Consider the following 16,808-nt stretch of genomic DNA (forward strand, 5'->3'; position numbering starts at 1 on the left):
ATTGAATTTATGTATACGATTTATTTATTTATTTGACCTCCTTCTCTTGGACTTATTCCACAAAATATTCAAAACATTCATTCAAAATAAAATATTGGTAAGCGCTCTGACAAATAAATCCAACCAGATAGTTGATTACTAATAGAAGTAACTACCATCTAAATGAAAATTAAAGTTTACTTCTTCTTCTTCTTCTTTTTGTATAGACATGACTCTGTCTGTTTTTTTAATGTGCCTCTAGTATAGTAAGTTGTCGTTCCATCGTTTTCGTGGTCTTCCCACTGATCGTCTTCCTATTGGGGAACCGTGTCTCGCTGTCCTGACTATCCTATTTGTTGTCATTCGGCTTATGTGGTCATTCCATTCTATTCTTCTGTTTCTTACCCAGGTATTAATGTTATACACCTTGCATCTCCGTCGTATATCTGTACTTCTAGCTCTGTCCCATAGAGTCTTACCATCGATTTTTCGAAGGGTTTTCATCTCCGCTGTTTCGAGCAATCTTTTTGTCCTCTCTGTGTCGGGTCGTGTTTCTGCCGCGTATGTCATTATTGGTCTGATGACTGTTTTGTAAATTCTGCCTTGCATTTCTTTCCCGATATTTTTATTTCTCCATATTGTGTCATTCAGGCAACCTGCGGCTCTGTTTGCTCTATTCACTTGATCTTCCACTTCTGTTTCGAGCCTTCCGTAGCTAGATAGTGTGATGCCTAGATATTTATACTCCATCACTTGTTCTATTATCTGATCTTCCAGCCCCAATTTACATCTTATTGGATCTGCTGTTATAACCATGAATTTTGTCTTTTGTGAGGAAATTAACATGGTAAATTTTCTGGCGATTATGTTGAATTGGTGCAGCATACGTTGTAAATCATCTTCACTTTGAGAGATTAGTATTGCATCGTCCGCATAGCAGATTATTTTAAGTTGTTTTTCTCCCATTTGGTATCCTTTTTTAGTTCTTACTTTTTTATTATTTCGTCCATGATCAGGTTGAACAATAAAGGACTCAAGGAATTCCCCTGTCTTATCCCATTGCCGGCTTCAATTGGGTCAGTTAATTCATCGTTCACTTTTACTTTTATTGTGTTGTTCTGGTAGATGTTTTCGATCGTTTTAATTATTCCTAGAGGTTACTATTAAGAGTTAGTTAAGGTTATTAAGGGGAAGTTACGATTAAGAGGTTATTATTAAGGTTTACACTAAATTAAAATATACTCATCCATTGTCTGACTCAAGTCGCAGATGCATTTTAGATTTTAAACTAGTTTAAAATTATTTAATTTTAGTTTATGCTTTCGTTTTTTCCTGATTATTTTTTGATCAAATTATTTAATATGAAATGTAGTTTCAATTCAAGGCATTACAAAATCCAAACTGTTCGTTGAATATATCTAATAAATTTTAGTGCAAATTACTCGTGAAGCATGTGTAAGAAAGTTTTTCAAATATATAATCAAACTTAGTTGAGTCTATAATTAATAATTAATATTAATATCAAAATTAATTTGACATTATCTTCAGTGTTAAATATTCCGCAAACAGGAAATTTTTTACCAAAGTTATTTCAATGTCAGACAAAGTTTATAAGAAGTTTTGTTTTACACTTTCTAATGATTGGAATTGTTGAATATTTGTTTATAAAGCTCATCAATAATGTTTATATAAAACTTACCTGTTTCATCACCTATAGCCCACACTAATAAGTCTACACAAGCCGCATTAGCCATTACATTTAATTTAAATTTATTGACTAAAGCATAGTTGTTTTCTCTATCTTCTTTTTCGCTTGCATCGTGGTTTCTACTCTGTAATTCCGTCTGGCCATTTAAGTAGAGTCCTTAAAAGTGAACAACATTATTAAGGGGCTATCCTCCTAGTGTAAAAGTACGAAATTAATATACAAAAAACCATGAAATCCTTTATAAAAGGTATATTTGTTAAAATCCCTATACAGGGCTACATCAAAGACATAACTAGTTTTCAATCGGTTGACCGATCATCATCAGTGTTTCTTGAATCAAACGTGCTAACCACCAAAGTAAAAATATTAGGGTAAAAACCCTTTAAAATGAATCCGTCATAGGAACATATAAAAATGATGTGACTTTACACATGGATGTATAAAATATCCAATGTTTCACGCTCGAGGTACCATAGAGCTAAATTCGACTTGTTCACATCATGGCTGTGTTCACTTGCTTCTACACAGCCATGATGTGAACAAGTCGAATTTAGCTCTATGGTACCTCGAGCGTGAAACATTGGATATTTTATACATTCATGTGTAAAGTCACATCATTTTTATATGTTCCTATGACGGATTAATTTTAAAGGGTTTTTACCCTAATATTTTTACTTTGGTGGTTAGCATGTTTGATTCAAGAAACACTGATGATGATCGGTCAACCGATTGAAAACTAGTTCTGTTTGTTTTATGATGTAGCCCTGTATAGGGATTTTAACAAATATACCTTTTATAAAGGATTTCATGTTTTTGAAGATATTCTTCTTTAGCGGCGAATCGATTGAGGGTAAAATTTAATTGATCCGCGCGCATGCGCACACCGAAAGTATGGTATTAGTTGTTATACGGGCTCTGATTGGGTGTTGAAATTTTGAAATGATCTGTCAATAATTATTGTTCAATATGGAGGTTATCGGTAAACAAAAATATTGTATAATATTAGTTTTTATTGATGTGTGGACAGAAATAAAATCAAATTTATAATTATAGTGACTTTTTAAATAGTTTTGAAAAGCCGCAGGTACGTAATTCTAAATGTTTCAGTTGGAAATACCTAATAGTTTCAATACCTATCTATTTGGAAAATGTAAACAAAATAATGTAGTTACCTATTAGTAGGCAATGCTTTAATTTCCATAATCTGATTACGAACAAACTTTCTACAAATCTTCATCTCATATATCGTTTTCTTACTCTATATTTTGTTGTATTTTATTTCGACAAAAATCAAACTAATAATTTTATTAAATTCATATAAATTTATGGTGTAAACGTTTAGTTTGTGTATATTCCCACATGACGTATACGAGAGTTTGGTGCAGTTTGAAATGGCGTCAACTTTCGTACGGCGCGGTGGACGTGAAGTGGGTTCAAGCCCCAAGCAAGTTATTATTTTTTTTATAGATTTTATGATTGTAAGTATATTATTATACAATTTTTGAAGATATTCTTCTTTTTTGAAAGTGGTAGATAAGAAAGTTAGTTTGATTTTTAAATAAAATAAGTACAAATAACCTTTTAAGTATATTTACTTCGTTTAAATTACCTATTATATAATAGAAGAATATCTTCTTACGTGCGTACAAAGTACACACACATTCTTTTTTTTTGTAATAAATGATATACAGCCAACTACAGGAAGTTTTTTCCTCGTGGAAATTAATATACATTTTTGGGAATTTCTAAAATAAAAAGAACTGTACCAATTGTTTTGAAATTTTACATGAGCATTTACTATAAAAAGGAGTACATATATGTAAAACAATTTTCATAAAAGAATATTGAAAATTAAACGAATTATGCGCCATCTACTGGCACCGTGAAAATAAAAACATAGCTCCACTGCTGCAGTGATTGGGACTAATAGAGACCCTGAAACCTAAAATTTCAAAGATATTGTTGAAACATAAGGTATTTTCTATACCATCAACTAGGGGTTTTTTGATTGGATAAAAAATGTCAATTTGGCTGTTTTCGAAACTGAAAATGTTTTAGCTAAATTAAAAAAAAAATTCAACACTTCGTCATTTTTCCAAATTATAATATCTTTCAAAAATCCTTGTTGATGGTATAGGAAATAATTTATATTTCAATAATAACTTTGAAATTTTATGTTTCAGGATCTCTATTAGTCCCAATCACTGGATTGATTGTGATTTGTTCATTATCCTCTAGTTCGATATTGGATAGCTCAGCTCCTATGGGTAGGTATTTAGTTTTTTCCACATTAATTTCCAAGCCCCACTGTTCATATTATTCCTTTAGTTTTCTTGCCATATACTGTAGGTCGTCTTTATCATTAGCTATGATGACTTGGCCATCAGCAAATTGTAAGATATATAAACAAACCTCTCCGAGGTCTATACCCATACCGTGGCATTTACGTTTCCACTGGTTTAGTGCTTTTGCAACATATATCTTGAACAAAGTTGGTGAAATACAGCAGCCCTGGCGCAGACCCTTGTCAACTATGAACTTTTTAGATAGTGTGTTGCCAATTTTTACTTGTGATGTAGAATTTTCATATAGATTTTTTAAGGCTTTGACTAGAGTGTAGCTGATGTTACTTTTTTGTAGTGATTTCCACAATTTAGTCACAGCGTTCCTGTGACTAAATTAACAGGTACCTTCCAGATAACTAAAGGGCTAAAACAGGGAGATAGTTCTGTTTGACTTCGACTCTTTAATAAATTTATTGTTTAATACGCCTAAGCAGATTGTAATGTACGCAGATGATGTAAACTTGATGGGAAACACCGCAAGAGACACCACAGAACTTTATGTGGAGCTTGAAGAAAATGCGAAAGAAATAGGGCTAGCCGCCACCGTAGATAAAATAAAGCCCTAATACAAGAAAGTAAACAACGAAACTTGCAGAATTTGACCATAGACGACGCTAATATTGAAGTAGTAAAATAGCTCACACACCTTTGTGTACAGATAACTGAGGACGACAGCGAGAAGGAGGAAATAAGGAAACGAATAAGGCTTGCTAAAGCATTCTTTTCTCTGACGCAGGTGTTTGGATCCAAAGACATCAATAAAGAAGTAAAGTTCAAAATATATAAAACCATCATACGACCAATAGCAACATATGGCGTAGAAGCATGGATCATGACAGAAAAGACAATAAACCTTTTTAATATTTTTGAAAGAAATATATTAAGGGCACCCGAAGTTCCATTTAACGACATAAAACTTTACCAGGAACTTGACATTATCCATCTACAACTACTGTAAAAATATGAACGTTTTATCATCTAAGGATCCAGATATATTTGACATCAAAAGTTAAAAAACCTAGTATTCAGGAAATCGAAAAAACATAAAACACTTAATATAATATAACAATAACCTTTTATAACCTCTTTATAACAATAGGTTATAAGGAAAGCTATCAGTACCAGTGGCGTAACGAGGGGGGTTTTGGGGGTTAAAACCCCTCATAGTTGTAACCTCCCCTTAGGATCATCCTGGTTGTGCCGTTCACCGGTCCCCGGTAAATTGAGTGCAAACGTTCAGAAAACAAATAATTTTGTAACCATGACCTGTGAGGGAAAACGGAATCTTCAGAAGTCGATACAACAACGAGCTTTATCAACTCTATAAGGAAACACCCCTGTCAGACTTCATTAGAATACAAAGATTGCAATGGGCCGGACATGTGATAAGAATGGGAGAGGATAGGCTACCAAAAAGAGCACTGAATGCTAGAATGCAGGGAAAGAGACCGATTGGAAAGCCAAGAAAGCGCTGGGAAGACACAGTAAACAGCGACGCACAAGCCCTTTTAGGAGTACATGTATGGAGAAGAACAGCCACAGACAAGCAAGGGTAGAGGCAAAAAATAAAGGAGGCTAAGGCTCAATTTGGGCTGTAGTGCCGTAGAAGAAGAAGAAGAAGAAGGAGGATATTTTCTACTGTAATGTGTTCTATATTGTTAGAAAGAGAAGATTTCAAAAAATAATTTTTAATCATAACCCAAAAAAAACTTAAAAAATTCAATTTTCTTTTTGCCTTGGGAACCATTTGCGATAATGATATACGGAGAATAAGGTTCAACCATGAGTTATACCAGGAGATAACTGGAGGAGAGCAGCTAGGCACAGAGATACTTAAAGGCGGATGCTGGATGAGGCCAGGGCCAGACTTGGGCTGTAGCGCCATAGGAGAGAAAGAGACATAGAAATATTTTACCGTGGTATAATGGACTGTATTGTCCTTTTCATGAGCATTTTTCAGTGCGTAATAAATGATAGGAAAAAAGGTAAGTCCGTGATAATACACATTTATGACATTTATTCTAACATGACATTTTAGTTAAATCTGACAGTTGTCACATTTTATTTTCAATTTGGAATAAAAACAAATCAAATGTGTTTCTTGCATTTATAAAATGGTATTTTCTTTAATTTGTATAGTCTTATAAATTATACAGATTATATTTGTAATATTATTATCTAATTAAAAAAAATATTTTTTTATTATGGCGCCATCTATCGACAACTAGAATAACTAGAATAAATGTTATAAATGTCACCGACGAAATGTAATCACCGACGTGCCTTTTTTTCTGTCACATACAATTTAATGCGTTAGAAAGAAATCGAAAAACTGTGACGCACTGAAAGATGATCATGAGAAAAAGAATACCTTGTATATCGTTCAGCATAATTTTAACAGCCTTAGGAAGATTCTCTTCTGAAGAATTCTTAGATGTCACGTCTTTAGTGTCCTCCTCTACGGAGTAGAAAGCTGGAGTCTTACAGAAGATGCCATAAAACGATTAGAGGCGTTTGAAATGTGGTGCTACCGACGTATGTTGAGGATCACATATATACACCACACAACTAACAACTATTCTCGAGAGGCTAAGAAAAGAAAATAAATAATTAACACCGTAAAGAACAGAAAATTGGCTTACTCTGGCCACATTATGCGTAATAATAAATACCGACTTCTACAGTTGATTCTACAAGGCAAGATTGAGGGCAAGAGAGGCCCTGGACGTAGACGTATATCCAGGCTGGCCAGTCTTAGGAAGTGGACTGGTCTAACGTCAACTGATCTATCTGTGAATAGAATAAGATGGGTCAATGTGGTCGCCAACATCTCTAGAAGATAGGCACCTGTAGAAGAAGATAATTTTGACCAAATTAATTCGCGAAGATCCGAGGATCGTAGACCATATTTAATGTCATCGACAAACACATTTTTCAGTAGTTTAAATTCCAGATTAGTAAAATTTAAAGATTCCAGGAATATACACTCAGATGCAAAAAAATTGATCCACTAAAAATTTGGTCATTTTTGAAGTTTCGAATTTCCTAAACCTGTTGTTGGATTTAAGTGATTTTTTTACCACGTTATAGCCTTTTATTCATTGACAATATCGCTGTAATAATATTGTTGCTAGACAGTCACACTGTCATTGTATACCGGGTGTACGAATCAAACTGTGCCTTTTTCTCAAAGTTCACATCACCCTGTGAACTATTCTAGCGTTTATAAAATACTGAAATTAAAACGTAACTATAGCCCCAGGTTTTCTTAACATTTTGTCTTTCGATTCATTCGCTTGTATTGGATAATGAAAAAGTTAGGTACTTTAACAACTGGCCATGCTCGTCATCAGTACAGGGTGTTTCTAAATAAGTGTGACAAACTTTAGGGGGTAATTTTACATGAGAAAATAATCACAATTTGCTTTATAATCATCGCAAACGGGTATTATGACCCATAATATTACCCGTACGCACGCCAATGGTGAATATAAAATTCTTAATTGTATGTCAAAAAATGTGCAATAACTACGTCTTAAAACCCACCAAATTTGATTTGCATATCTCAACAGTTTGTAAAAAAATATTGAACATCCCGTATCTCGGAAACGAAGCGTTTGCGGACATATGATTATTAAGCAAACTGTCATTATTTTCATGTGTAAAATTACCCCTTAAAGTTTGCCGCATTTATTTAAAAAAAAACCCTGTACTGATGACGAACATGGCCAGTTGTTAAAGTACCTAACTTTTTTATTATCCAACATAAGCGAATGAATCGAAAGACAAAATGTTAAGAAAACCTGAGGGTATAGTTAGGTTTTAATTTCAGCTAGAATAGTCCACAAGGTGATGCGAACTTTGAGAAAAAAACACAGTTTGATTCGTACACTCAGTATACAATGACAGTTTGACTGTCTAGCAACAATATTATTACAGCGATATTGTCAATGAATAAGGCTATAACGTGGTAAAAAAATCACTTTAATCGAACAACAGGGTTAGGAATTTCGAAACTTCAAAAATGACCAAATTTTTAGTGGATCGATTTTTTTGCATCGCAGTGTATTTGGATATAGTCGGAGAGATAAAAGCGGATTTTGCTCGTGATACGTAATATGGACAAACTATATGGGGATATGTTGAATCACTTGTGTACATGACTTTACCCTACGGGCGGAAACCAGAGTGTGGGGCGAGGGTAGTTATAAGGGGTCAAAGTCGCGGTTTTTATGATCCTTTTTGTGATGGTCATGATCGATGTAGTGCACCAAAATTTGGGAATAAGTAGATCATGACGTGCCTAAGCAAAATCGCCAGGGGCGGAAACCAGAGTGGGGGACGAGGCTAGTTATAAGGGGTCAAAGGAGTCACAAAAAAATAATAAAAACCACAACTTTGACCCCATATAACTACCCTCGTTCCCCACTCTGGCTTCCGCCCCTGGCGATTTTGCTTAGTTAAGTCATGACCTACTTATTCCCAAATTTTGATGCACTATCTCGATCATGAACGTCACAAAAAACCCGTTACAATTTTTATATTCTCCCCTGCTCGCCACCCCTTTGTCCCCCACGCAGCTTTCCGCCCCTTGAGATTTTGCTTAGTTACGGCATGACCTACTTATTCCCAAATTTTGGTGCACGATCTAGATCATGAACGTCACAAAAAAAATTAAAAACCGCGACTTTGACCCATTATAACCACCCTCGTCCCCCGCTCTGGTTTCCACCCGTGTGGGAAAGGCATGTATGAAAAAAAAATGCACGACTAATTCAACATATTCCCGCATAGTTTGTCCATATTACTTATCAAGAGCAAAATCCTCTCCCAGCTCTTGGACTAATATGCTTTACATTTATAAATATCTGGACCAGACTAGATCAGGAAAATATGAAAATGAGTTGAAATAGCGAGACAATCTGTGAACCTCATATTAAGATGCTGTTTTATGTATTTTATTGTATGGAATGGAAATGTGGAACAGAAAGTGACCATAAATTATAAACTCTTCGGGCTACAAATCAACATAGACGTTCATCATATTTTAACACTACTATTCAGTACCGGGCAAGTACAGGACAAAAGATCAGTAGGAAGATGCCATAACTCGTTACTGAAGGATCTGAGAAGATGGTTTGACCGCTCATCTGCAGAAATTTTTCATGCGGCAGTTTCCAAAACTACAATTGCCATTTGGATCGCCAACCTTCGAAAGGAGACGGCGTAATAAGAAGAAGAATTCAGTACCATTAATTTCGATTAAGGATTAATGTTGTGTTGTAATAAGTTTGTCGCTATCAATCATTTTATTACACATTTGAAGGTTTTTCGTTATTTCTCTGTATATACTTACCTTTAACAAATTCTTGTACGTCTTTGGTAAAAGGCACCGGCAAATCTTTTTGAGGTTGCAACAATTCTCTCATAAGTGTCACCATAACCAGATTAACCGTTTCAGAAAAGGATTTGTAAGGAAATATCTGAATTTTTCCCGTCGTACTGACTTCCAAGCTCTGTTCGTCCAACATACTTAAAATCTCTTTAGTTAATAGTGATTTACTAAGTGTGAGAATAGTCGAGAGGTGATTTTGAGGAAAGATCACTTGAGGTTTCTTGTCGTTCGTTTCGTTTATTCGTAAATGCGGGAATTGGTTGAAGCTCGAACCGAATTTGGCAAAAAAATATGTCCTTGCGTCGTAGGGACCTGTATTGTATAATATTGATGAGCCCTTTTTTAAAGAATTCGAGTTGTATGCCACATCGTTCATATCATAACCACCCTAAAACATTTAAATAAAATTAGATTTTACGAAAAAACATCTATTTATTCAAAAAATTCAGTGCACTTCTGTCCAGATAAATGTCTAATAATAGATATGCGGTGATGATCGAGCTAATGACGCAAAAGATTAAAAACATATTAAGTTGTGAGATAAAAAGAGATGAAACTAGTCGGTGGGTTTAGCGATAGAAACCTATAAATTTACATTATATTTATTGTTTCCCACCTTTAGGCCTGTCAGAGGAGTATGTCAACTAAAACTATCACTGTCATAGTGGTAGTTGCCAAACTCGCCCGATACGTCTAAAGGTGGGAAACAATCAATATAATGTAAATTTATAGGTTTATATCGCTAAATTTCCCACCTCTACTAGTCTCATCTCTTTATATCACAACTTAATATGTTTTCCATCTTTTATGTTATTTTACAGGTTATTAGCGTACTCGTCACTGTATAACTCAACCTTCGACAATATTGCCAACATTGTAATTAAAGAGAAAGTGTTCATGTGTGCTTAAAACATATGTTTTCAAAAAAAGGCTCTCCAAGCACCAAGGCATCCACCCACACCCTCAGAGCAAATTTAGATGTTGACCACGCACCATCTCTTTCTTAGAAAACGTCAAGGATTTTACTGGATTCTGTAGTTATAAAGTGCTCTGCAATCTGTAAAAGATTGTCCGCTTTTTGTTAAAAAACAATTAATTACAATTTGGATTCAGTTCGCTTCGGGATACACCACAGGCGGCTCTGAAGACGCCGAAAAGCAGAAACCATGGTCAGCCGATTCAGGGCCGGATCTAGGCTACTCCGTAAGGGGGGCAAGTTTAAACTTGCCGCCCCCTTTATAGGGGGCTAGGTATACTAACTTTCTTTACTCATAAACCACCTTACAAAGGTAATTGTATTTTACGGCTTTTTTTAGAAGCAAATACTTATATTACGTCATCAAAACTAATGGAAGATTCACATTTGTGCTCAATAGCTATGGTGCTTAAATCAGTGAGCCTTTGTTGCTCCATTGAATGTCTTAGATAGTTTTTTACTATTTTTAATTTGCTAAAACTTCTTTCTCCCGAAGCAACTGATACTGGGATAGTTAGAAATATTTGTAGTCCTGTTGTGATATTGGGATAACCATCATCAAGTTTATTTTTCAAAATTATGTCAAGAGTTGTTGAACCAATTGCATCCTTCAAGTTAGGATCTACTGCCAAATCATGGTTCTTGAAACTGTCAATTTCAAATACAGAGTCTTTTTTGTTCATGTCTTTCTTGTAAGTATCCGCCAATAGGCCTGCCTTCACCTTAAGATCAGAGATGTTCATTTCATTAATTCGATATCCATTCACAAATCCAAACTTTTCATTGACATTTTCCCAAGCTTTGAATCTAGTACTTAACTCTACTACCAATATGTCAGTGATTTCTAGGATTGAACTTTTGAATAAGTCTTCTTGGGAACGGTTGACAACTTCATCCTCACATAGTTCGTCAAACATGGCTTTCTTCTTCCTTTTTCTTTTCTCCTTAAATTCTTCAGATACGTCGTTTAAACTAGCAAGAAACTTAGCTTCATCAAGGGCTTCTTGTGTCGAAAAATCTCTAGAAGATTTAATAAATTGCAGAAGTCCCTGCACGTGTTTTGCAGCCTGATCAACTGTTAAATCGTCGGTTTGAAGAAACTTCTGCACATAATCAATTCTTTTCAATTGGGAATACCAGAAACAACAAAATGCTATGAATTCAAAAGTTTTCAATTTTTCCAGCAAGGACTTGGACTCGCTTTTGGTATGAGATGTTGATATAGGGTCGTTAAGTAGTTCTTCCAATGCCAGTATAACTTTACCAAAATGCTTATACACAGCTTCGACGGCCTCTATTCTTGCGGACCATCTGGTTTTACTTTGTGATTTCAAAGTTATGGGTACGTGCTTTTTTAGAACTGCCCATCTGAAAGTGGAAGCACTAAAAAAGTTGTACAAGCTACCAAGAGATCCAAAAAAGCTTTGAGCTTCCACCGAAGTCTCAGCTGCATGCACTCCGACCAAATTCAGGGAATGTGCCACACAGGGCACAAAATATGTCAATTCATTTAACTCGAGGATCCTTGCTTGAACACCTTTATATTTGCCGGCCATATTCGCCCCGTTGTCATATGACTGACCCCGGCAATTTTGTATGTCAAGACCTTCGTTTTCCACTGTTTGCAATATGTCTCGTGTAAGACCTTCTCCTGTTTTATTGCTTACCGTGAAAAAACCAAAAAAGCTTTCATCAATCACCGAGCTGTTTTTTTAACATAGCGGATTATTTCGGACATCTGCTCGTTGTGGCTGATATCTGGAGTACAGTCAAATATGAGGGAAAAATATTTAGCATTAAACACATCTTTAACTATGTCTTTCCTGATTTCATTCGCTATAATATTTAGAAAAACTTTTTGTATTTGATGGGAAAAGTAGGAAACTTCACCTTTCCTATGCCGATCAATGTGCTGACTTGAAGGAACATTGTAGCGAGCAATAAGATCAATGGTATTCAAAAAAGAACCACTGTCTGGATCACTGAAATCTGTCACCTCTCTCGTTCCTCGAAAGGCCCTTCCTTGCTTTGCAAGATACAAAACACAATGTTTCTGTCAAATACTGTCAAATACACAATGCAACACAGCTCTCCAACTGTCCAATGAGATGCTTCTTTATTTATTTGGTCTTCAAGCTTTTCGCCAATGCCCTTACATACCAATGCTGTTTCTAAAGCCTTCCATTTACAAAAACACAATTTGTACGTAGTGCGCTACGTATGGGCAGGGGCAATGTCAGCCGTAATCGGCAATCGCGATTACGTTCTGAATGTGTTAACAATGCAAAGGTTCACGGTCAGTACAACTGTTTAAAAATTTATGGTACAGTGGAACCTCGATAACTCGGATTAATCAGGACCGCGGCCGATCCGGGTTATCGAAAATCCGGGTTAGCAGGAGAATATCGTAAAAATTAATAAAATACGGTATATTCTCCTTTTCATGAACATTTTTCAGTGCGTCACAAATTATAGAAAAAAAGGTAAGTCCGTGATAATACACATTTATGACATTTATTCTAACGTGACATTTTAGTTAAATTTGACAGTTGTCAAATTTTATTTTCAATTTGGAATAAAACCAAATCAATTCTGCCTATTGCATTTATAAAATGGTATTTTCTTTCATTTGTGTAGTCTTATAAATTGTACAGATTATATTGATAATAGTATTATTTTATTTAATAAATAATTCTTTTTTGATTATGGCGCCATCTATGGACAACTAGAATAATCACCAAACTAGAATAATTACCAAAGTATTCACAGACGTGCCTTTTTTTCTGTCACATACAATTTAATGCGTTAGAGAGAAATCGAAAAACTGTGACGCACTGAAAGATGATCATGAGCAAAAGAATACTTACAGATACACTCAGTAATAATTGAAATAACATGAAATATATTATTATATGCACAGTACACATCTAAATTACGCAAAGTTGTATAATAGAGTATAGAGTATTATTCATTTCTTGGTAAAGAACTCATGCGTAGACAAAAATACACGCAAACACAAACCTATCAGAAGCACGATTACAGAACGGAAGCGAAAAATACGACTGTTCTACACACAATACGGAACAATGTTAAGTTATTTAAGAACAGTGGAGACTAAGACCATTGTTTAAAAAATAAATTTTTAAATAGACTTTTTTGAACAATGCTAAGACAGTTTGAAATAAATAAAGGAATACAGGTGCCTGTTGTTTCCGATAATCCGAGACATTGAACGTCGCTCTGCCGCCGTGTGCCATGAGTCATTTTTACTCTCGTATAGTTCAAATTACCCAAATACACATTATCTCTCAGATATTATATTACATACATTTTTATTGTTGAACGTTTGTCTGATGAAAATCGGTCCAGGTTAGCCGGACTTCCGGGTTATCGGGGGCCGACTTATCGGGGTTCCACTGTACTTACTAATTTAGCATAATGTTGTTTGTCTTACTACTCAAGTTATTTAAAACCTTTTAAATCTGTTTTTTGCCGTTTGCAAAAAATTTGCCGCCCCCTCGAATTTTCCGCCGGGGGCACGTGCCTTTGCCCCCCTAGTTCCGGCCCTGCAGCCGATGGTGGTGGCCCCGAATCGAATTTAATCTAAAGCTGTCTTTTTTATCTAGATAAGCGGACAGGTGATGAGTGTATATTATAGGCTCTTCCATGTGCGCTATTTATCGGCCTGTGCCTTTATAAATTTGTAAATATAAAGCTGTCTTTCTTTAATTAATTAAAAGTTGTGTAGCGCCCACTTTTTTGTACCAACGTGTTCAGAAGTTCGAATCGTTTTCTGGTTGCCTAGATCTCAGGGTTGCCAGTTGCCACATCTCCACATTCAGGGTCTGCGTGACAATGACTTGGACAATAGTGCACATAGACATTTGAAAGGCTTGTTAACTAGTAAGTAATATTGTAGTTATAGAATTTTGCTTCTCTTTATGATCCAATTTGTTGGATCTATTTTATTTATGTTGATTTTGTTTCTCCTTATTTCCTAGTTTGTTTTACTCTATTTGTATTTGGTTGTGTTAGAACTTTTGGATAGCTCTTTGAACCTGCAGTGTTTAAGTCATTCCTAAATTACAGGTAAGAGTTCTCATATTTTGTATCCAGTAACATGTTTTACTCTCTCTCTCATTTTTGGGTCATTCTTCATGTTTGTCCTATTGTGTAGATATTCATTTTATCTACAACTTCATTATGAGAAAATGTGTTGCATGAAGATGAACATAGAGGTATATAAATCTTCAGATAGCTAATTATTGGACAGTTTTTATTACAGGCCTTAAATAATATGTTGCATTATTACTAGAGTTAAGTGCACAATAATTGACGACCAGTATATTGTGTGACTGCTGTAAGTTACAGTACAATGACCGCTACGATTCAGTATATTCTACCACGCGAATTCAACAGGAGGCTACCGCCTGTCGGCGCTGAACATTCTGGACTCTTGCAACACTAATTGCGACGTACTGGAACAGCATTCTCAGCAATTGTAAATATTATAAAAGAGCATGCAAAAACCACCATTATTTCAGTGTGATAAAAAATCTTATAATTAAAGTCTGATTTTTATACATATTTGAATTGTAACTAAAATCTTTGCTAGTCAAAAATAAAAGTTTTAATCTATGTGTTCAGTTTTTAAAAAAGTGTTTTCCCAAAGAACATTCATAATGTGTAAGACCACATATTACTACTATGTGAATATTGAACAGTTAGTAAAGCCAAACAGGAAGCTTTCATGGATAAGTGGACAACATAGGATAAAATAATCTTAGTGGCAGTCATGGCATGAATTGATGTAAAAATGAGAGCATTATGTTAAATATGATTAGCGAAAATTCAACGCCAAATAGATAATAACCCAATAAGAAGAATCTCTAAGTGTCAAGTTCCAGGAGGGATTAAGAGAGGAAGGCTAAAGAAGAAACGGTTGGGAGACGGTTGGACAAGACATGTATATGAAGGGGATTAATATTGGTATGACCTAAAATAATAGTGGCCTCGTATCATTCCCTTCAACTCAATCACTGATGATCTTCTTTGATTATCTGAGCTATACAGGGTGAGTCATGAGGAACTGTACAAACTCCTACCTCGTATGGAGGCCCATGGGGATTAACAAATGATCATTAAAAAGTGTCTACTCCTATTGTTTAATAATATACAGGGTGAGTTGCGAATTTCAACTGAAATTTATATTCGTCATAACTTTTGAATGATAAGTTTGATGTGTCTCATATTTTGGTCAAACATTACAATACTACCACCTAATCAAATGATTTATTCAAACTAGAAAAAATCAGGTCCGGGTTTAAAAAATTAGTTTGTTTGGTTCATAGAAAAATTTTCACCCTGTATACGGTTTTTGAAAAGCCTAATAAGAATTTTACAAATAGGGAAATAAATTGGCATAATTACTTTTCCCCACACAATTACGTAATTTTTAATTAAAAAAATAAAATTTGACTATGTTGCTTTTGTAATAATGTTTCTTTTAAATATATGAATCATATTTTTGGAATGCAAAATTAATGAGAGATATATAGAACAATTATGTTACAATCTACAACAAGCACAAATGAATTTTCCAATTAGTATAGAGTATTTACCAAGTTTCCATGGCATGGAAACAATTAACGTACTGATTAACTATTTCAACGACATAAATACTGTCATTTAAATGAAAAAGGTGTAAATACAACAAAACTAGTAGATCACGGTTAAAAACAAATAAAAATCTGTGACTATCGGACCGGCTTCCAAGCCATATTCTCTCTCACACACACCCAAATTTGACTATGAATTATAAGTTTATCACAGTGAACCATATACATATGTAAAAAATGTAACTTTTCTTGGAAAAAATTAATTTTATTAACAAATATTTAATTTATAACTATTAATACTACCACAGCTCGTGCTATACATTTTAAATATATAGGTGTCCCAAAAGTAGCTGAACGGTCGAATACGTCTCGAAATAACCATCGAACCCGACCCCCTCTCCACCCCCTAGAGGTGGGGTGGGGGGTAACTTTGACATCTTAAATGGAAACCCTAGTTTTTATTTCAGATTTGGATTCATTATGTAAAAGTAAGCAACTTTTATTCGAAATATTTTTTCGGATTGTGGATGGATGGCGCTAATTGGAAAAAACAATTTATCGTGATACCATAGGTAAATTATAGAAAATTATATATCTCGAGAAATACACTTCCAAATGAAAAACCAAAAAATATCTATTTAATATTTTTTAAAAACCTATCGAATAACGCTAAACACGACCGTCCACCTCACCCCCTGGAGGTGGGGTGGGGGGTAACTTTAAAATCCTAAATAGCAACCTACATTTTTATTACAGATTTGGATTCGTCATGAAAAATTAAGCAACA

At 34.8% G+C, this 16,808-nt stretch overlaps 1 protein-coding gene across 2 annotated transcripts in view; it reads right to left on the reverse strand.

The window, feature by feature from the left end:
* Positions 1-16,808, reverse strand: part of LOC114343580 (phosphatidylinositol 4-kinase alpha) — a 218,426-nt gene that overhangs the window by 184,444 nt on the left and 17,174 nt on the right. For both annotated transcript variants that reach the window (XM_050645477.1, XM_050645476.1), the window contains exons 4-5: positions 9,389-9,815; positions 1,679-1,843 (exon numbers count right to left, since the gene is read on the reverse strand). In XM_050645477.1, the coding sequence (XP_050501434.1) occupies positions 1,679-1,843; positions 9,389-9,815 (592 nt within the window). The remainder of the gene's footprint in view (positions 1-1,678; positions 1,844-9,388; positions 9,816-16,808) is intronic.

Source organism: Diabrotica virgifera, chromosome 3, assembly GCF_917563875.1.
Source record: "Diabrotica virgifera virgifera chromosome 3, PGI_DIABVI_V3a".
In the NCBI taxonomy this organism is placed as follows: domain Eukaryota; kingdom Metazoa; phylum Arthropoda; class Insecta; order Coleoptera; family Chrysomelidae; genus Diabrotica; species Diabrotica virgifera.